At 38.0% G+C, this 23,724-nt stretch overlaps 2 protein-coding genes across 4 annotated transcripts in view; both read right to left on the bottom strand.

The window, feature by feature from the left end:
* LOC121388648 overlaps nt 1-9,368 on the bottom strand; it is a 26,296-nt gene extending 16,928 nt beyond the window's left edge. For 2 of the 3 annotated variants that reach the window (XM_041520084.1, XM_041520086.1), the window contains exon 1: nt 1,216-1,263. The gene's annotated coding sequence lies outside the window, so the exon portion shown is untranslated. Of the gene's footprint in view, nt 1-1,215; nt 1,264-9,239 lie in introns of those variants that run through there. The other variant, XM_041520085.1, reaches the window with a different exon arrangement.
* LOC121388649 lies at nt 9,008-23,724 on the bottom strand. Its single transcript, XM_041520087.1, has 4 exons — nt 22,889-23,724; nt 14,905-14,941; nt 11,043-11,129; nt 9,008-9,590 (listed from the first exon to the last, which is right to left on the bottom strand). The coding sequence occupies exons 1-4, from the start codon at nt 23,438-23,440 to the stop codon at nt 9,196-9,198; spliced, it is 1,071 nt and encodes a 356-aa protein (XP_041376021.1). The 5' UTR covers nt 23,441-23,724; the 3' UTR covers nt 9,008-9,195.

Below are 23,724 nucleotides of genomic sequence, written 5' to 3'. Positions count from 1 at the left end.
TGCAATACAATGGCATGATTTGGCATTCATGTTCAGTGCTGGAATTAAGCTATATAATGCTATTTTACGTTATATTCCTTTGTCTCATTATCATCTTGTGTAAGCGTCGGGTACTCGGGTCCGGGTCGAGTTTGACCCTCGAGTACTCGAGTCCAATATATTGGACTCATGGAGGCCCTAATCAGGGCCGTAGCTGGCAGGGGGGGGGCAGTTCCCCCCCAGAAAAAAATCCGGAAAGCATTATAGAAACTTAAAGAAAATTCTCTTCTTAACTGTTTAAGGAGTTTTACACTATTAACTACTCAGTTGCCCCCCCCCCCCCCCCAAACAAAAAATCCTAGCTACGGCCCTGCACATTTTAATCTTGCTTTTAAGAATGCGAGAAGAAATCAATTTGCATCAATAGAACGAAATGGAGTTATAGTATTTTTTTCTCTAAAAACAAAAACGACCACTCACAATACCCAAGTGATAATTTTCTTTTCTTTGAGACTATATAATTGGTCAGTTTTGTGATTTTAGATGATTTACAGTAATAAAGCAGGACGGCTGATAATGTCCATTACAATTTTAGGGTTGTCCAGGCGGTTATCACACAATACCCTGTGATCTTAAGAAAAAAGGCACATATAGACACATCTAGACACATTGACTGGGGACTGTCTAAATATACATCTGTCAATCAGGAACCACAGGTACAGGCCAAGGAAAGAAAAGACCAATTAACTAAGAATACACTCTGATTATTATTTCAGTATGTGGGTTAATTTATGGACAAAACATAAGACACATAAGTTATTTTGACACTTTGACAATGGTGGTTTATTTTGTATTGAAAAATAATATATACTTATTGCTGGCTTACTGGGATGGTACAAAATGGCTGCGCCCGTTAGCCCTATATATAATAGAGGTCACATTTAACCATTTTATTAATTAACTATATGATTATACGTGTTGATATTATGCAATAATGTGCATTATATATCGTTGAATAAGCATACCAGTCCAAAAGTTTTGCGCGAGCATCCCTTTAACGTTTGTTTGTAACGATACCACTAGAGCACATTACGCTGCTTAATCTCTTGCCATTATGTCATAACTGTATATTGACATTCACCTCTGTCAATGATATTACAATGTATGATGATGATTTCACTTACAGAGGCACGTTAGTTACGCAAGATTATATAAACGGCTGACCATTGTCCTTACCCTGTTTATTCCCCTCGATGGAACTTGCTGACTGGTCTAAGGGAAGCAACTCTGGTTTTCTTTACTATGTGAGTGCGAAGTTGTGGTTGCAAACCACCATTATTTGCACTATGCAATCAAAGCAAATATTAATTCAGAATAAACTAAGTGGAAGAAAAGTTTGAAAGTTAATAATTTATACTAACCACATTTATAATATCACGGTTTGCCACCTTGAGGGTGTATAGGGCCCACGTCTATAATATCGCCATCCCTCTTTATTGTGAGGAACGGTGTGAGGAATCGGGATTTTATGAGTACGGTAGGTTATACATTTTTTGTTTGTGTGTCCATTTGTTGCACTATTTCGGTTGAGAAACGGTTGAAACATGGTGCCACAAGTTCTGAATGCCAGCTATATATAGGGTATGTAATAATATTCGGACGTAGAAAGAACCACACTTTCTACGTCCCTTTGGACTAAGAATGGGTCCACTGAGGTGGTTCGATCCCGCCCCTTCAGCATGATGAAATAATCTGAACTACTAATTATATGATAATGGACACGCCAACTTCAGATGCCACATGAACGTGTTCATAACTCCGACTTAAAAGTCTCTAGTCAAACAATGAAGGCTAAAGACTTAACAGAAGTCTCGAGTCTTGCCCATTCAAAGTAGGATTTAGGTAGAAACTGGATTAACGTGCATACATCCAACTGAGGTTCAAATCTCCAACATGTATCAGACCACGCTTATTTATACGCTAAAAAATTTAATTCCAAGTCCTCGGAAAGTCTGAAGACCATAACTGCTGAAGTACAGTAATGTGTCTTGTCTGTAAGTTGTATAGGTTTTTTGATAGTGCGAGATTTAACCAATACCATTTTTACCATATATCTCCATATACTAGTATATGCATGACCATTCGCTCGAGAAATGAAAACGTAGCAGATCCAATCAAGCCAGACCTGGGGCCTAATTCACTAAACTCAACTTTTTCGATCTCGCAGTGCAATGCTAAAATACTTGCAAAGAGGATGCTTTGTTGTCTAGCAGAGCCTAAGAGACCTTTGTGAATTAGGCCCCAACCGAAAAAGCGGAGAGACTTCGAGAAGACAGTTCAAATTCACAAAAGTATGTTATCAAATCCAAATAAGGTACGTAACATTAAAACTTTGGATCGGGTCTGCGTTCAGCCAGACTTGAGCAGAAAAAACGTCCGCTGATCTGGTCTGTGCGCTTCACGTTAAACCAAATGGCCACGTCGTGAACTATATATATTTGAACTTTAACGAATTGTTCGCTGGCTGAAGTTAGAAATGGGTTCAATTTGATTGTACGACAAAAAGGTCTGATGGTGATAGAGACGTTAAAAGGACACTGGACCGTGCTATTAGACGATTGTACGACAAAAAGGTCTGATGGTGATAGAGACGTTAAAAGGACACTGAACCCTGCTATTAGACGATGTAAATTATTCTGGAAAACTTAGTTGGGTTTTTTATTCATCTTCTTGGGGGCGGGACGTAGTCCGACTGTAAAGCACGATCGGCCTAGGATCGATCCCTGTCGGCAGTCCCATTAGGCTATTTCTCGTTCTAGACAGTGTACCACGACTGGTGTATCAAAGATCATGGTATGTGCTGTTCTGTCTGTGGGATGGTGCATATAAAATATCCCTTGCTACTAATGGAAAAATGTAGCGGATTTCCTGTCTAAGACTATATGTCAAAATTACCAAATGTTTAACACCCTAAAGCCGATGATTCATAAATCAAGGTGCTCTGGTGGTGTCGTTAAACAAAACAAAACTTTATAATCTTCTTTTTTCATCCGAGTCACGGTGGGGTTTAAAAAGAGTGAGGTTATACATATGTATTGCAGATAACTTCTGTACATGGGGAACCAACTAATAGCGGTACAATTCAAAATATAACAAATCTAGTTCGCATTGGCGTAGCCAGAATTTTATATTGTGGGAAAGGGGGGTACCCAGTTTTATATAGAGGAGACCAAAATGTCTGAGTTGCGTTATGGGACAACAGGAAAATATAAAAGGTGGTGGGGGAGAGGTTCGTCTAGTTCGTGTATTTTCGCTATTAGCGGATATTGCAAACGTAACTGTCTTGGTGCAGAAGTGTTGTCGCCACTATTTGTTTTATTATTTTAGTTCATTGTTAGCTAAAAGGAAACGGCTTGCTGATTGGAGAGAGATCTAGACCAATTAACTCAAACAATGGTGTCATGTCGAGAACGTTAACAAGGATTATCTATTTTTTTATCTTTAAATTTGTACTTTAACTTTTGTCAAAGCTATTTTCGTGTACTGCACTCTCAACTCAAACACGTTAAGCCTGCACAAATCTGTAAGCTTATTTAATGGGTTTCCCCTTGGAAAAGACTGAAAACGTTTGTTTACTGCCCAGCATCGGATATATTTCTGCTGGATTGTTATTCAGTTGCGGATGAATGGGCCCAAGCCCCCCCCCCCCCCCCCTAAATTGTAATATGTGTTCCCTTATTTCTTTCCATTAGTTTTTTTTATATATTTTTTAATAAAGGCTGTTCAAAGAAATTAAAAGGTGTTTCCTCTTCTAATCAGAATATCAATCTCAGTACAGTATATGACTTAGTGCGTTTTCCTCAGTGGTACAGCGCTCGCCTGATACGCGATCCATCTAGGATCAAGTCCCGTAGGTAGGCCCATTGGGCCATTTCTCGTTCCAGCCAGTGCTACACAACTGTATGTACTATCCTGCCTGTGGGATGATGTATATAAAAGATCCCTTGCTGCTAATCGAAAAAGAGTAGCCTATGAAGTGGCAATAGCGGGTTTCCTCTCTCAATATCTATGTAGTCCTTAACATATGTCCGACGCCATATAACCGTAAATAAAATGTGTTGAGTGTGTAGTAAAATAAAACATTTCCTCCTTTCTTATTACCTTTGTCAGAAACTTCATGTCTTCAGTCTCAGCATTTAATCTTCGCCGTTTCTAATGACAACTAATTATTATTAAAGCGGCAGTATCCGGAATATTTTTATTATTTAAGCATATAGAACAGAAAATCCAATTACGTTTGGTGTATATATGACGCCGCACTCCGCATTGGTTTCACTACGCTGGCTTATTCAGGTGAAAAAACAAAGCCAGTATTTCGAAAGTGGGACACTTTTGACGGGCTCCTACCGATCTCGGTTTTCATTGGCTTATCACAAGTGTGGAATTCCCTAAAAAGAGATCACGTGAGATTTCGCAATTTTTGAACAAATTTAACTGTCTTGATTGAGGGGTCGTCTCATATCTCCAAAACATATTTATATCCATAGAGGTATGGTACAACGCCTTTCCAGGGGTCGGTGGGTGGGTGATTTGCCTTGAAATTTTGACAGTGGCCAGCTATTGGCATACGCGTTACATGTAAGGGGGTGTTACTTAGATGATGATGATGATAACTAGTTTAACGTGCCCATATACCACTAGGGTTTCGAACACGCCCATCCCGAGTCCGACCTCCGATAAGATCGGTGGCCTGACTGGGGGGGGGGGGGGGGGGGGTGAAAATGGGCAGAATTTTGAAAATAGTAATTAGTAAAAAAGTTAATAGAATAAATAAAAAAAATAAAAAGGTTACAAGCCAAAAATAAAAAGAATTGACTGCTCGGCCGAATATTTACATAATTTGGAGCATTTTAGAAGGACAGTCCAAAACTAAAGAAGAGAAAGAAGAGAGGATCGGACTATTTAATAATATTTTAAAAAAAGAAGAAGTAATTTCGACATAAAATTTTGAACGCATATCTAAAAGTTTAAAGTCCGATCGATATGTCCACGCGAGTGGCCTCGTTAAGGCCGTTTGGGTGCACAGCTTAAAGGGACGAGATGGGTTGCATTCCGTCAAGAAACCCCTATATTGACAGTTGATAGACGTTGAAGGTTTAGTGCTGTGCTGAAATACAGATCTTGAGAGAGAGAGAGTATCAGACTAGGGTATAGTCCAGTCGTCATGGGTTGGTGTAGTGGTGCGGACAGGCCCGACTCCGGAGGATACGAGATGGTATCACTATAAAGCAAGGTAAAGTCTTGAAAAAGAGTATTAGGGGCCGACCCCGCTTCCTATTTCTTCTTAGAGTGGGGCGATCAATCTTCCAGTGCTGCTAGGACAGGCTCGGACATGTAGAGACTAAACGCGAACAACCGTGGCGTTCTGCAGAATGGCCGTCATACGAGTCACGAAAAAACCCAAGTCGACAGTCAGACGGAGAAATGACGTGGAGGCAAGGAATCTCGCTAAAAAAGAATCCATCCTGGTGGTGCAGACTGCCGAAACGAGAAGCGTTCCAGCGTTCAATCAGTTCCAGTGGCCGCATACATCCCAATAGTAAACTTCATTTCGCTGACAAAAACAACGAAATGAAGGACCCCAAAGTCGAGCACACGAAAGCACGTGCAGTGTGCACAAGCGAAACAAACACGTCTTACCGCGTGGAGCTCCAGACTGGGAATGTGTTACTTAGAGAATAACTAACGAGCTCTGAGGAATTACGGATTATCTGTCCTGAGTGAATTAATGTTGTAAACCCGAGCCTCTGGCGAGAGTTTTACAACATTAATTCACGAGGGACAGATAATCCGTAATTCCTCGTAGTGAGTTGGTTGTTCTCTTTATTATCCATTGTCAATCTTTAACGATTTTAAAAGTATATTTACGTTCCCGCTGCTGTAACAAGCTTACCAGCCATAACAATATATTCATACGCGCCGTTACCGGTGCACACATAACAGTATCCACAGAAGAATAGTTCCAAAAACACTCCAGACAGAACTGGCCCGTATCCCCGGTAGGCCTACTGCCAGTCGTCAAGCCACCGGCCCGATCAGCCACCGTTGGAAAGAGGAAGCGACCAACCTGACAAGGCCCTGCCTCCTCCAACACCACCACCGTCCCCCTCCGACTCGGAAGCCGTCTGGAATGCAGGAAAATGCCCCCCCCCCCCCCTATAAATTTCTGCGTACGGGCTTGACGTAACACCGATATGTGTACGAGTGAGAAAAACATTCCTATAGGTGGAGATACTAAGCTTAGTCACATTTTTGTAGTTGCAGTAGTAGTAGTAGTAGCAGCAGTAGTAGTATTCATTGTAGTAGTAGTAGAAGCAGTATTAGCAGTAGTAGTAGTAATAGTAGTAGTAGTAGTAGTAGTAGCGGCAGCGACAGCAGCAGCAATAGTCACAATATGGAAGGCTGTACAGACCGACATTTAAGGATGTTTCAATGCATTCCTATCCAGAATATATATATATATATATATATATATATATATATATATATATATATATATAATAAAAGAAATTTGCTTAACCAAGGTGGCAGTAGTAGTTGCATTATCATTTTAATTACTTACATCCAAAATGTATTTAGTAAAGCTGTATGTCAAAGTTGTTACCGGCAGTGTGTCGTAATAACATCGAGTGTGTATTAGTCACACCAAAAGACAATGACACGCGCACGCACACCAATTAAATACCAATTGTAATTACGTAGCAGATTGTGATGGAATGAATATTCCGATTTTACGTGAACATGGGAAACGCCGACATATATGTTTACCGCTATATCCAGTCATTACAACAACTAATTTCATTGTTTCGTTGCATTACACATGTGTATGGAATTTTTTTAAATACAGTTACAACAGTTTAATGCAATGACACCGTTACCAGATCGACAAAACCGTGGGGTTTTTTTTTTTTTTTTTGGGGGGGGGGGGGGTTTCAAGGCGTACGATTCAACCACCCCTTTCGGTTTGAGGTTTCAAGACAAAAAATATTGCTTGAAAAGAAGTCCCCTACCACAATTGTTGTTGTAGTTATTGCTTGAAAAGATGTTCCCTGCTACTCCTACTGAGCATGCTCTGACAGATGAAATAACAACATGGCAGTTTACATGTCAATGGCGGATCCAGAAAATGCATTGGAGGGTGGGGGAAGTGACATCTAAGGCGTAACGTACAGGGTGCCCTGGCCCACATTAGATCCGCCACTGTATGTTGACTGAATGAAAAAAATCCTTAATAAAACAACCACTAAAATTCAAATACACAATGTTATTATTTACTAACCGATGTTAAAAAAATAACCCCGAAAACAACACTTCCCATATGTACTTTAAATTCCCCTCCCCTATTTCATTTACAACTGCCCCTTTCCAAATAAACATACATAGGCACTGATATGTATTAATGTAACATACGCAGACGTACAAAAACAAAGTACAAAAATTAATGCTATGAAAAAAAAGAAGAGATAGGGCCTATAATAAGTGTATGCAAGAGGTATACATATAAAACTATATCCCTAAATTAACAATTGGTCCTGAACACATCTGCTAATAACAAGATTAAAACTATTAGGAAGGAGCACAAGTTCAAATAATAACCGACTGCACCATGTAATGATCTAATTTCGTTTGCTACTAATGCGCAAGTAATTATGGTCTCAAACCACACTTATGCATGAATGACATCAACGTAATACATACATACATATATTTTTCTTTCTTTCTTTTAAACAACACCGCTATAGCAAATTGATTTATTAATCATCGGCTATTGGATGTGAAACATTTGGTTATTAGATATACATACTCTTAAGAGCGAAACCCTGCTACATTTTTCCATTAATAGCAAGGGATTCTTTGTATGCACCGTACCACAGACAGGATAGCACATACCACAGCCTTTGATACACCAGTTGTGGTGCACTGGCTGGAACGAGAAATAGCCCAATGGGTCAACCGACGGGTAGCAATCGTAAATCGACCTCACATCAAACAAGCGTTTTACCACTAGGCTACGACCAGGGCCCCGTTGCACGAAGCGACCTTAGCCCTAAGATCACTTTAAGTGCATAGCTACCTTACGCACTAAGGTGATGTTAGTGCTAAGATCGCTTCGTGGAATGGGGCCCAGCCCATCAAACTAATATAAGGTGAAATTGATGACATTATCAAATAAGTAAGATTAGTACTATAGTCAAACAGCAGTTGGACATAAAACAAAATGTTCGGTTATAGTTTTTATATTGATGGTGTCAATATATATTATACGTGTATATTTTAATATCTAGTTTGGTGTAGAGTTGACACCCTTGAGCAATTTGAAATATTATAGATGGCCACCACAAAATCTTTAAAAAAGCAACAAATGGCTATATATAGTAGGCCTATATTGCTATATATCTGTGACCAGAATTGATAAAATCAATATAGATTGGGATTTTTTAATATTTTAAGAGAAAAAAAAAAGATTATCTGAAGCAAATAGTTGAAATAATTGATGCAACATTCAAGATGGCCTGCAAAATTTAGCAAATTTCGAATTTTCTATATCTCTGGAACCAAAACATTTCCGGACTACTACTGAAATTATGTTTGTAAAAGGTAACCTACCTAACCCATTTATAAACAATAATACACATAATAGACCAACTAAATTAAGTAAAACTAAAAGCAATGTAATTACTCAAATCAAACATTTAATTCTCCAATAACACTTACAACTAATGTCAGTATCCAAAAGAGTCCATAATATTTAAATTGAGACGGAAATGTTCTCAATTATGGCACTAACTACATACACCATTGGAAACATACATTATATAAGCATTTATTTTCACTCCAAAATTGAGAACATTTCCGTCTCAGTTTTTTGCTATATGACCGCATCTGGCTGTAGTACCGGTCCGAACAGGTGGTTCATTAATCGATTCACACCGGCTGTCTCTTGCGCTATACACCTATATCCCAAAAGGTCGATGCACAATATTACAAAATAACATGGGCAAAATACAGCCAGAAGGCTTACCATTACATATACATATTGTTTTAATTCTTCACCATTTCCTAGAAGTGAATATGTGAACCATAACATGTGCCATAACATAATAAAACTACGTACATACATAACCCTCCCCCATAGTATAACCATCTACCACATTTTTATAATATATAATAAAGTCCAAAATAATGACGATTATTACTACCAGAATTATGAAGGTGCGTCACACCATCCACGCGCATCTCGACAATATCACCTGCTTCCAGCTCAAACGTTCCACTTTGGAAGCTGGGAATGACGCCATTAGCTGATGACGTCATTTCACACTCCGAGGAAACGCTGTCCAAAATTTCCTCTTCTTCCTTGTCCGGTCTGCGCAGCCAGATGGAGTAAGAGAACGTTCTGTCAGCTGTGTCCTTCCCGTCATCCACAAACACCAGCCGTGAGTTGATGTGATACAGCCCAGCAACATTCACCTGCAGGCCGCCATCTTGGACGTAGGTTATGTTCCGTCCAATGGACGACGATTCACCCTTCCATCTCAGCTTACTTCCGCCTGCACGGATAACCAAGGAAAGAAGCACAGCTTAGTGCATATTTAAAGGTACAATCTTGCCTGACCACATTGTAACATCATTTACTAAAACATTTGTTTTGTTAAACAACACCACGACAGGACGTGGATTTGATTAATCATCGGCTAATGAATTGGATTGAATGACATATTAACGTTAAGGTGCAAGCACGTCTCTCCCGGGCACAATCTCCCCAATGACCTAGGCCTGTGAGAGAAGGAGAGAGGAATTGGAAATGGACATAATTTTGGAATAGCAATTAGTGAAAAAGAAAAGAAAAAACAAAAATAATTAAAAAGTTAACTAGTCAAAAATAAAAAAGAATTGACTGCTCAGCCGAATATTTATATAATTTGGAGCATTTTAGCAGGAAAGTCCAAACATTAATGAGAGAAAGAAGAGAGGATCAGACTATTTAATAATATAGAAAAGAAGGTAATTTTGACATAAAAATTCGAACGTAGGTCTAAACGTTTAAAGTCCGATCTATATGTCCACGTGTGTGGCCTCATTAAGGCCGTCAAGGTGCACCGCTTGTAGGGGCATGGTATGCCCCCGTCAAGAAAACCCTTAGAGTGACAGTCATTAGATGTGGAAGGTGTAGTGCTGTACGAAAATACAGTCATTGAAAAGCCGGATCTGTCTGAACAAGATAATATACGCCATTGGATGTTGGTTGTGGTGGTTTTAATATACTGGGGTGGCATTAACAGCTTGTGTGCATGGAGAGGGGAATTGCTGTCAAACATTCCTGCTCAAAGCGAATTTTCTTCTTTTAAAAAAAATATATTGTTTGGTGGAGGACTCGAATCCACTAGAAGCTTTTCTCGCCAGTCTACCCTTTCCTCCACTGGCAATATCCTTCACAGGCGCCTGTATTAAACAAATACATATAATTTATTTCCTTATCAGACTCATTCAGTTCCTTTGAGTTACTTACCAGACTGATCCACGTCGAGCTGCCTCAGTTCAGACTGATTCGATTCAATTCCTTTGAGTTACTTACCGGACTGATTCATGTTGAGCTGCCTCAGTTCAGACTGATTGACTTCCTTTGAGTTACTTACCGGACTGATCCACGTCGAGCTGCCTCAGTTCAGACTGATTGACTTCCTTTGAGTTACTTACCGGACTGATCCACGTCGAGCTGCCTCAGTTCAGACTGATTCAATTCCTTTGAGTTACTTACCAGACTGATCCACGTCGAGCTGCCTCAGTTCAGACTGATTCAATTCCTTTGAGTTACTTACCGGACTGATCCACGTCGAGCTGCCTCAGTTCAGACTGATTCAATTCCTTTGAGTTACTTACCAGACTGATCCACGTCGAGCTGCCTCAGTTCAGACTGATTCAATTCCTTTGAGTTACTTACCGGACTGATCAACGTCGAGCTGCCTCAGTTCAGACTGATTCAATTCCTTTGAGTTACTTACCAAACTGATCCACGTCGAGCTGCCTCAGTTCAGCTGATCGATCATTCAACTCGATGTGTGTCTCATCTGGCCGTCCGCTATCAAAATCTGTATAATAAATATTTCTAAATATAAAATCATGCAAACACGTCAAAACCTGTATAATAAATATTTCTAAATATAGCATCATACAAACACGTTGTCAAAACCTGTATAATAAATATTTCTAAATATAGCATCATACAAATACATTTCGTCAAAAATTGTATGATAAATATTTCTAAATATAAAATCATACAAATGCATTGCGTCAAAATCTGTATGATAAATATTTCTAAATATAGCATCATACAAACCTGTGTGATAAATATTTCTAAATATAGTATCAGTTAAACACATTGCGTCAAAACCTGTATGATAAATATTTCTAAATATAGCATCATACAAACACGTTGCGTAAAAACCTGTGTGATAAATATTTCTAAATATAGTATCAGTTAAACACATTGCGTCAAAACCTGTATGATAAATATTTCTCAATATATCATTATATAAACACTGCAAACACACTGCGTCAAAAAATGTATGATAAATATTTTTAAATATGGTATCATTCAAATACATTGCGTCAAAACCTGTATGATAAAAAGGTCGAAACACAGCGTCATATATGCACATTGCGTCAAAAACATGTATGGTAAATAATTCTAAATATAGCATCAGACAAGCACAGGGTTAAAAATTGTTAGATAAACATTTTAAATATAATATCGTACAAACAAATTGAATCAAAACCTGTTTGATACATATTTCTAAATATAGTATGATACAAACATATTGGGAAGGTGGGTGGGGAGGGGAGGTGGGAGGAACTGTAATTATTGTTTCATGCCATGTGGGTATGTATAATTTTTCTTCCACTCTTTAGCGTACATACACAGGGATTTCAAAAGCTGCCGTTCACCAAAATTAAAGTTTATGGAATCTGAAGAATATATTTCATTATTAATTCTCCAAAAAGCTAATTTTAAAAGCTTATACCATATACTGAGTGTCCGCGATTTTAGACGACTCGTTTTTTGGCGTGTGTGCTGCAAAAACACTTATTTGTATATATGACTTATATGTTGCTATATAGCGTTAGAGTCAGTAGGCTCATGGATTGTTTTTTTATGCACCTTTGCCTGCCTGAGGGCAATATACCGTGAAAAGGACAACCCCTGTTGTCCAGCTGTTTCTCCCAGAATATTGGTTTAAACCCATTTTACACAAAAAGCAATACTTTTGCACGGGCCTGAATTAGCACCACAAAAAAACAGTCTTCAATGTCAACAAAGTAAACATGTTTGCAAACTACGTGGTCTTCCCTGTCAACTTCAGTCTAATAGTTGCCACTTCAAAGCTGTCTGTCATGAAATAATCATAGTCAAACAGCAGACTACATGCTCTCCCCCTGTCAACTTCAGTCTAATAGTTGCAACTTCAAAGCTGTCTGTCATGAAATAATCACAGTCAAACAGCAGACTACATGCTCTCCCCCTGTCAACTTCAGTCTAATAGTTGCCACTTCAGAGCTGTCTGTCATGAAATAATCACAGTCAAACCGCAGACTACATGCTCTCCCCCTGTCAACTTCAGTCGAATAGTTGCCACTTCAAAGCTGTCTTTCATGAAATAATCACAGTCAAACCGCAGACTACATGCTCTCCCCCTGTCAACTTCAGTCGAATAGTTGCCACTTCAAAGCTGTCTTTCATGAAATAATCACAGTCAAACTGCAGACTACATGCTCCCCCCTGTCAACTTCAGTCGAATAGTTGCCACTTCAAAGCTGTCTGTCATGAAATATTCAGTCAAACAGCAGACTACATGCTCTCCCCTGTCAACTTCAGTCTAATAGTTGCCACTTCAAAGCTGTCTGTCATGAAATAATCACAGTCAAACAGCAGACTACATGCTCTCCCCCTGTCAACTTCAGTCTAATAGTTGCAACTTCAAAGCTGTCTGTCATGAAATAATCACAGTCAAACAGCAGACTACATGCTCTCCCCTGTCAACTTCAGTCGAATAGTTGCCACTTCAAAGATGACTGTCATGAAATATTCAGTCAAACAGCAGACTACATGCTCTCCCCTGTCAACTTCAGTCTAATAGTTGCCACTTCAAAGCTGTCTGTCATGAAATAATCACAGTCAAACAGCAGACTACATGCTCTTCCCCTGTCAACTTCAGTCTAATAGTTGCAACTTCAAAGCTGTCTGTCATGAAATAATCACAGTCAAACAGCAGACTACTTGCTCTCCCCCTGTCAACTTCAGTCTAATAGTTGCCACTTCAAAGCTGTCTGTCATGAAATAATCATAGTCAAACAGCAGACTACATGCTCTCCCCCTGTCAACTTCAGTCTAATAGTTGCAACTTCAAAGCTGTCTGTCATGAAATAATCACAGTCAAACAGCAGACTACATGCTCTCCCCCTGTCAACTTCAGTCTAATAGTTGCCACTTCAGAGCTGTCTGTCATGAAATAATCACAGTCAAACAGCAGACTACATGCTCTCCCCCTGTCAACTTCAGTCCAACAGTTGCCACTTCAAAGCTGACTGTCATGAAATAATCACAGTCAAACAGCAGACTACATGCTCTCCCCCTGTCAACTTCAGTCTAACAGTTGCCACTTCAAAGCTGACTGTTATGAAATAATCACAGTCAAACAGCAGACTACATGCTCTCCCCCTGTCAACTTCAGTCCAACAGTTGCCACTTCAAAGCTGTCTGTCATGAAATAATCACAGTCAAACAGCAGACTACATGCTCTCCCCCTGTCAACTTCAGTCTAACAGTTGCCACTTCAAAGCTGACTGTTATGAAATAATCACAGTCAAACAGCAGACTACATGCTCTCTCCCTGTCAACTTCAGTCTAATAGTTGCAACTTCAAAGCTGTCTGTCATGACATAATCACAGTCAAACAGCAGACTACATGCTCTCCCCCTGTCAACTCCAGTCCAACAGTTGCCACTTCAAAGCTGACTGTTATGAAATAATCAGAGTCAAACAGCAGACTACATGCTCTCCCCCTGTCAACTTCAGACGAATAGTTGCCACTTCAAAGCTGTCTGTCATGAAATAATCATAGTCAAACAGCAGACTACATGCTCTCCCCCTGTCAACTTCAGTCTAATAGTTGCCACTTCAAAGCTGTCTGTCATGAAATAATCATAGTCAAACAGCAGACTACATGCTCTCCCCCTGTCAACTTCAGTCTAATAGTTGCCACTTCAAAGCTGTCTGTCATGAAATAATCATAGTCAAACAGCAGACTACATGCTCCCCCCCCCCCCCCCTGTCAACTTCAGTCTAATAGTTGCCACTTCAAAGCTGTCTGTCATGAAATAATCACAGTCAAACAGCAGACTACCTGCAAGGATATATTTCTAGATTTTGGTCCACCAAATGGGGAATAACTGATAAAAGGCAAGATTTCGTACCAGACATTCAGAGCGTTTTTCCATTGTTCTACCTCACTGGAAGAATGTGTGAATCTGTGGAGGCGTATAGATTAGATTCGCCAAAATGTATGTCATTTTTGTTGTCCAGTCTTTGAACATATCGTTTCAATAAGATGTTATTTTGTGTGTGGGGTATACTAAAAAAGATACTTTTAAAAAATAATGACTGAAAAAATAAATCGCCTCCCGCCCCTCCTGAAGGCATGTATTTTATACAACGGCGTGATATTTAGATAGCAATGACTCAATAGTAGTTTTCATAGAGGGATATATGTAGTCCAGAAACGTGAAAAGAGCAGTATATTTAGGTCAAGTTTCTGGACTAAGAAGAATGTATTTAGATTTAATTATATACAGAGGTGTGCTATTTACCTTTTGCTCTCTGTTGACGATACAGTTTATCTGCAAACTGAAACGAAAAAAACAGGAGAACATTTTGTATTTCATAATTCATAAAAAAACACCAAAACAAATTGGGCCTGCTGTAATCTTGTATTGTACACTGTAGGCCTACTGTACTACTACTACTACTACTACTACTACTACTACTACTACTACTATACTACTACTACTGCTACTACTGCTACTACTACTACTACTACTACTGTACTACTACTACTACTACTACTACGTCTACTACTATCACCAACACCACCACCACAACTACCGAACTACAACCACTACTACTACCACAACTAACACTACTGCAACTACCACGACCACCGCCACCACTACTACTACTATGTTGTTTTTATTATTGCTGCTGGAAATAGAAGCCAACCGGTCCATTGTTGTTTTAATGTCTTGCGCAAGTGCGGATAACTACACTTCCGACTTATACCGATAGCTGTTACACGTGCGAACTCGCGTCATTTCCAACCAAAAGTGTTTTAGCTGCAGCAGCTATATACTTGCTGAAATGCTGTAAAGATTACGAAAAGCTGTAACTATTAGAATCTACGTCAGTATTACTGTGTGTTCAACGGCTTCTGGTATTTTGTTGACAAACAAATGTATGCGTATGGATACAAAACACGCACTTAACATGTGTGTTGAAGCCCAAAATGTCCCAATGTCCCAAGATGTCCCAATTGTGACGTTTTGGACAAGGCACAGGCCCAATATGTCCCAAATGGGACATCTTGGTCAGTGCTCGGACCAAGATGTCTTGGGATATCTTGGGCCAAGAGATGCCATGTACTTTGTTACATTTGCTTAAATCGTTCAAATTATTGTTTTGTTTAACGACACCTCTAGAGCACATCAATTAATTAATAATGGGCTATTGGATGTCAAACAATTGGTAATTCTGACAAGAAGTCTTAAGAGGAAACCTGTCACATTTTCCCATTAGCAGCAAAGAGTCTTTTATATGCACTTTGTCACAGAAAGGACGGCACATACAAAATTCTTTGATATACCAGTCACAGGGCCCTCATAGATTTCTGGACATCATAACCCTGATGGAACAATTTCAGTACCAGAATGATATGGCATTGTTTCATATTTGCATGTTATAAGGTATCATAGAAGTTGTTATATGTAGGCACCAAATGCTGGAGCTGAAGGTATATTGCTCGACATAAAGAGATAATTGACTGTTGGAAAGTTGAAGTCATCCATTGTTTCATTCAGCTTAGTTTGGAAACCTGTGTCTCGTTGAATCTCTATGCATAGACCGAGGTGTGAAACAGATCTAATACCTTTAGATGTTAGTTTTATTTCAAACCATCCTGAGTAAATCAATGGAAGGTAATCTGTAATTCTGCTATTATTGAATGATATAAGATCGTCAATATAGCGAAGAGCAAAGTTATACGTTATATGTCTGCCTGCGTATACTGTAGTCTGGATTCACTTTCGGTCTTTACGAATCGTCCATATCAATGGAAGATTAGAATGGACATGTATCTGCGTTCACCGTTCTTTGTTACAAATGTTCCACTGATTAAGAAATGGAGTTTTTCCTTCAGTTGCTATGGGAAATTGTTGTGCATGATGTTACAAATTCAAATGATTTAATATTAGTGAACTTGATCTGGATTGAGAGTGAATGATTTCAAGTAAATCTTTGGAACTCTTGAGAATACTGGTCAGTCTTTGAGGCAAGTATTTGGTGGTGTATTTGCTGGACACCGCGATGTATCTCTCCTTGTATGAATTCTTATGACGTATTGGAATAGGGAGAGACCTTAATATAGGCATCGCCTGTTGATCAATCCCAAACGTTAAACGTTAATAAATACTGTTTAAAAAAAAAAAAAAAATCATTTTCGAGTTCGCGATAACAAATATTTCACATATTGACCAATAATATATACACACACACACCCCCCCCCCCCCCCCCCCTTCAATAATGTTTCGGTTAAATGCGTATAGTCTGTCCCATCATTCTATATAAATGCTTTTATTTATTTATTTTTTATTTTTTGTTTGTAAATAATATCAGTTTGGTTTGTCGTAAGAAGAAAAGTAAAAGTGTTTTGGGAATAACTAGCATACAACAAGCATTTTTTTTAACATATTTTTTTATGACTTTTGTAATGTAAACTGAAGCAAATGGATTTAATTAGAAGAAAAACACACAAAATGTAATAATATTTCATCATAAATCTTCTTCAGCATAGATGTAAACATGACATGTCAGTGGATATTCCAGACGCCAATTTCGCAAATTTGCTAAAACGCGTCCCCTCCTCACCAAAGCAAGATATTATACTTTAACAGAAAACTAAAATTAGCACACTTTTCTTTGTTATGTTAACTAGTTATCCTCCAAGTTTTAATGTGTTTGGTTAAACCGTGTATTATTATAATTAATTTTTTGTTAGTACTGTAGGGACAATATGACGCTATTCACATATACATGTATATGGAAAACGTACACAAAAGGGTCTGTTAAATTCATATACTCCCCCACCCCTCCCCTGTTCAGAAAATGAACTGTTCGTACAGTACTTAGTATGTATTCCTCCTGTTCCAGATGGTTCGGTAATATGGATCAATCAAATACATGTACTTATTTACCGCCTATATACATTTTTGCTGTGAATATAGCCAGCCCTCGTTAGTGGAGGCTATAGAAACGGCCTTCGTATATATAGTCACATCGTATATAAACACCGTCTAGTTCAGAGTATTCTCTAAAAATGTAACAATTCCTATCCCAAGTCAGCTGTTATGGCATATTTTGTATAATAATGAATTTGACAAGGTGGAAAATGACGGTGTTTGTGATCCAGATGTTTAGAGTTTTTCGCGTACGACTAACGATAAATTTACCTATAGAATGAATGAATGAATGAATGAATGTTTAACGACACCCCAGCACGAAAAATACATCGGCTATTGGGTGTCAAACTATGGTAATGCAAATAAATAAAGTGATGATCAATATAAAAATTCAAGGTTTAAACAAAAACAGTGTAAAGAACTGTGCAAAAATACAAATACAAATATCACAGAATTTTACGGATACTGAATTTTACTCTAAACTTCAATGTGTGCTGTATTGGCCATTCTCAAAGAGAATGTTACACCCCTGCACCACGGTGAGGTTACAGCACGCGCAGGGGAAATTTACCTATAGATGCAAAAGCCTAACTAGTCGGAATTGTCGACGTTTAACATGCTTCTGTTACTAAAATAAATTAATGTATAAGCTTATTATCATTCAGTACATGTTTTTATTATTTTTTAACAACTTATTTTCATTATTTTTTTCTATTTACCCTACGTCGCAGAGGACGGTCAAGCGTTCTCGTTACACGAGCTTGGTAAATCGTTTTGGCACTGTGGTTATTCGGGGAATACCCGTCACGTGACTCAAAATAATACGTCACACCTCTGCTCTCCAAATAGCCGTTATTTTTCTCAGAATTATGGACCGTACCCATAATTCAATTATTTTTATAAAATATCAATAATAAGTGTGATATGGTGGTTATGTAGATGGTTCAATAAAGTACTTTTAGGTACAAATCAAATGTATATATTGTCATATAATACCTTGTTGGGTCAATAATTAGGTCAACCATCTGTGAGAGAGCGCGTTTAATACCATGACTGTTTACTTTGCCTAAATCCTTGCTTTTTCTCACAATGATTCTAATTTGTATCTATCATTAAAAAAATCCAATCTAATTAAAATTAGCTCCACTATTACATGTGGATCTAACAGCAGCCCGTTGGAGCTCATGTCCAGTTGACCTTTCATTCGACCAATCAAAACTTTACTTGCAAAATCATGCCAGTGATTTGAAAAGAATTTGAAAACATTTGGGATTATGCCGAGTGTATACGAAATGATTCGGGTGAATTACGAAGTATGTCGGAAACTAATTTCAATATAAATTTTTATATAAAATTCGTTTCAAAACGAAAAAACAAACGTGATGCTATAGCCATAAATCTGTTTATACTAGTATACAATCCAGAGTCTATTACTGTATTTCCCCCCTGTTTTTTCAATGTTGAAATAGACCAACAAGTTCGCCTATTGCATAAATAGTCTCGACCGATATTTTTAGAATTTGTATGCTCTCGAATAACGTTATAAAAGGCGAAGTGTAATTGGTCGATATTTAAATTGTTATTTAAGAATTGAACGTGAACATTTTTGAGTTTCATGCTAGTATGAAACGCAAAACCGCTGTACACACTGTATGAATGGTGTTCAATGTTCACGTTCAATTCTTATAATTCCAAACACATAATCATGTCATTAATGTAAAGCTCTTTGAAATAAAAAGTGAACTCTATTTTCCAACTATTTACTATTTTATTAACACGAAATTCATACTCAACATTAGCGGAATCCCTATGGTGGTTTGGCTTTTTCCGTCAACAGCCGAATGAGAGAATGACAATGTTACAATCATTAATACAATTCATATTAATTTTTTGCATTAAATGTCAATACCAACTAGAAACATTTTGAATTCACTATAAACATATAACGTAAGTAATTTCAATAACTTTTAACCTGTAATAAAAATGCCTGAAGCGACCTAGTTTGTATGGTATAATTTATATGTGAAGCGGTTGGTGTATGAATATTTAACTACGAACTGCATGGGCGCCATTTTTTTTATTACTGTCCAGATTTACCAATTACGACGTTGAAATTACAGCTATCAAATTCTGAGTGCGTGAAAATTCCATGTGTTGATAGATTTGACATGGAGAAAGTGGTTTCATTGTTTCCGGAAATGGATGAAACAGGTGTTTACTGGCCTTGTAATTGTGAAAGTGGCGACAACACAGGATGGTTTTGGCGTGTGTGTGACTTCAAGTGGTGCGACACAAGTATTCGTGAGATTTGACAGTGCCATGCTCATGTTTCGTTTTTCGAAAGTGGAACATTCTCTGTTGTAGCTTCGAATTGAAGCTTCGTTCCTGTGGCCCGACATGTACATGATATGCACTGTGTCTAACTCTGACACTTGGAAGTTTGACAGCAGACGATTACTGTTTGATGTCTAAAAATTGAATCTTAAGGAAATTCCTCGGGGATTCCTTTCTTGACATAATTCATAAAGTAGTTCCGGCTATAAGCCAAAAATAGTGCTAAACTGAGATTCATGGTGCTATGAATGTCAGTTTTTATCATCACGTGATACAAATTTGACCAATCCAAGGGTTTACAACAAAGGTATTTTTAGAGATTGGAATTATTTATAGATGAAATGTCACCTGGACATGGGAGTCCATGCAATGCTGTTAGATCTACTGTTGAGACCAGTAGAGCTAATTTTAAACAGATTGAAAAAAATCTAACATTTCACTTTCAATATTGTTTAATATTTCTGTGTCTGTATCAATTATTGTATAATCAGGATAACAATTTGTTCTGGCATTGAAATCGCCTAGTAGTAATATAATTTCTTTTTCTAATGTTTCAAATGTGTCTTCTTTGTAATATGGAGATCCTATGGGGGGGGGGGGGATGTATACTACACCAACTGTTAAATTTTCACTTAATCCTGTCATTTCTTGAGGTAAGGTAAACCAAGACACATATTCAGAGTAAGTTAAGTCATTTTTGAGTATTCATTTTTGATACCAGTGGCAATCCCACCAGATGGTCTTAGTCTTTTTCCCCGGTTATTCAAAAAGAAGGTATAGCCTGGTAACAGTGTAGACATGCTGTCACTTTTATCCATTTTAGTTTCAGTGAAACAAAGAATATCATAATTAGATACACATTCAACAAACTCAGGGATTTGTAGTTTGTTTCTGAGTCCACATATATTAATACTGAGAAAAGATAATTGATCATTCATTAAATTTTCTATTCTTGTTTGGCTAGATGCCAGGCAGCTGGGGAAGTTGTTAGAATTGTTTTTAACTACAAAAGGTTTTTTACTTTTGGCATTAGTGTTACAGGGATGGTCAACATTTATATGCCTAATAGGGGGAGCATGCGCCTTAGTTATGGTTGTATACACTACATTAGTGTTTATCATGTGATCACAGGACATATCAACATTTGTAGTAGTTACAGAAGGTAAATATGCATTAATAGTACAGCTATAGAGTGAATAAACATTTGTACACAAAGCCTTACTGTTTGTTGAAGTTACATAAGGTGAAACAGTGTGTATCATGTTGACAGATGGAACATAAACATTTGTAGTATTATCACAAGGTGGGTAAACATCTGTGGAATTTACAGATAACACATGAACATTTGCAGTATTATCACAAGGTGAGTAAACATGTGGAATTTACAGTTGACACCTGGACATTTGTAATATTGTCATGAGGTGAGTAAACATTTGTAGTATTTACAGATAGCACAGGGACATTTATATTATTGATATAAGGTGAGTATACATTTGTAGTATTTACAGATGACATATGAACATTGGTAATATTTGCATAAAATGGGTAAACATTTGAAGTATTTACAGATGATGTATGAGCAATAGTTGCTCTTGCATGAGATGAGTTAATATTAGTAATATGTGGAGGTTGTACATAAGTAATTGCTGAGCTTACATAAGAAGAGTCAGCATTTGTACAACTTACACATTGTACTTTCTATTTTTCATTTATATTACAAATTGGGTCAACATTAATTTTGATGTATTGCAGGTATGGGTTGTTAATATTTTGAGTTCAGACAGTGTTTCCTTGCTAGCTATATTTGGTTTTCTTTCAGGTATAGTTTCTAAGATGCTGTAACTGGTGGCCTTAGTGCAAGATGTAGTATCATTATGGGGGTACATTAAGTTCATGAGGAATATTGATTCCTGTGAACTCACAGTGTGGATAATTGCTGGAAACATTGTTTAGCAAGGTGTTAGGTTCATTAGGCATATTGGTAACAAAATCTTGTTTGGGTAGCTGAGTGACAGTGTTGACTGGTACAGGTATAGGATGGCTAGTACTCCTAAAAGTACTGGTTGTGGGTGATGGGCTGACAGTATTGTTGTATAACTTTGTGGAGTTTGGTCAAGATATATGTTAGAAAGTATAGAGTTAGGTGCTTTACTTACATAATCAGTAGTTTGTTCTGATAAGCAATGTGCAAAATAAATGTTATTTGTTTTAAGTACCTCATTATCTACAGCATGTACACATGTATTGTGATGAGTTTTCATATAATGTGGTTTCTGGGATTCAGTTTACATAATATTTAGATAACATTAAGGGAGATGTGTCAGAGGTAATAGTTTGTTGAGGCACAGATTTGATACTCCATGACACCCCTAGTTGAGAGGGAGACTGGCTAAAGCATCAAATCGGTATGTGTCCTCAAAACCAGGGGTGGGGTTGGGTGTAGTCTCTCTGCGTCTCTTTCTTGGATGAGGCTCGTCCTCTGTTATCTGTTTCTGGTGCTTGGTGTCTCATTGGGGTCTGGTACTGGTGAGGGTTGTATTGAAAAGTACTATATAATTAAATTGTTGCTGGCTTACTGAGATGGCTATTATTACAGAACAATGCGATGCATTCGCAAAAATCAGGTATGTTTTGTTTCTTCAGTTCGAAGACTAATTCCTGATGTGACACGTTAGGTATTACGTAACCACCTGCTCGCCAGAGGGCGTATTCACTGGGATGGTACAAAATGGCTGCACCTGTTATATATAATAGCCGTCACATTTAACCGTTTTATTAATTAACTATACGATTATACTTGTTGATATTAAGCAATAATGTGCATTATATATCGCTGAATATGCATACCAGGCCAAATGCCTTAATTGTCCCCTTCTTTAATACTTTAAAAATAATAGTGAATTTGAAAGAAAAAGTCTGAATTTTTGGCATCAATTATTCCGGAGTTTCGAATAGTGAATGAAATTCTGTGAAATTGTTTAGCTCATGAACATACTAGCTAGTACGTTACCTTGGTTACGATGTCAGTCAGTGTAGACTCCTTGCCAACACAGCAGTCATCGTCGCGTTTCTCAAAGCGGTGAATGTTGTCATGGACGTCGTCCTCTGTGAGATACACAGCTTCGCACGGGACGCAGAAGTAGCCGTCGTCGTGAACGTCCGTGAACACGTGACGTATTCGGACGTCTGTTGGTAGAATGATTTCCAAGTAGAGAAAGGCTATGGCCGAGATCCAGATTAGATTTAGCGGAGTAAAAATAATGATCAGGTTTCTCCACAGGTGGCTGTCTTTTTTGTCTTTATTTTCAACATTCTGGTTTATCACGACGTTTTCTTCTTTGTCTGGTTTTATTAAAGGGACGACTGGCCCGTTTGATGACGTCGAACTCAACTGTTTTGTCGTCTGACCATTATCAATGTCCTTCACGTCTGGAGATAATCTGGAATTGCAAGACTTGACTTGACCATTATTAAGTAAAGTCTCACGGACATTCGTCGCATTGTCACACAATTTAACCTCGCAATTTATGACTGGCAAATCCATCTCTTTCGTTTCGGTCATTTTGCTAGCAGTTAAAACACAAAATATCAGTAACTGTTGAGGCTATGTTGTGTCTGGTAGCAACTCGCTGATCGCAGTGAAACAGTGACACTAATACAGTGAATAATTCACCTTTGTATTAAACGCCAGTCCTTGAGATATTCAATATACTGACGTGTCAGTAAAATAAATAAATCAAATCCGCCAGTGTTAAATAACCAACAGTGAGATATAATATGTTCTTCTTCAATGTAGTTCATAAACACCATTATTATTACACTCGCCGCCATTGAATGATATCATTA

Source organism: Gigantopelta aegis, chromosome 14 (genome assembly GCF_016097555.1).
Source record: "Gigantopelta aegis isolate Gae_Host chromosome 14, Gae_host_genome, whole genome shotgun sequence".
Classification (NCBI taxonomy): Eukaryota; Metazoa; Mollusca; class Gastropoda; order Neomphalida; family Peltospiridae; genus Gigantopelta; species Gigantopelta aegis.
This window is presented reverse-complemented; position numbering and strand designations above follow the sequence as displayed.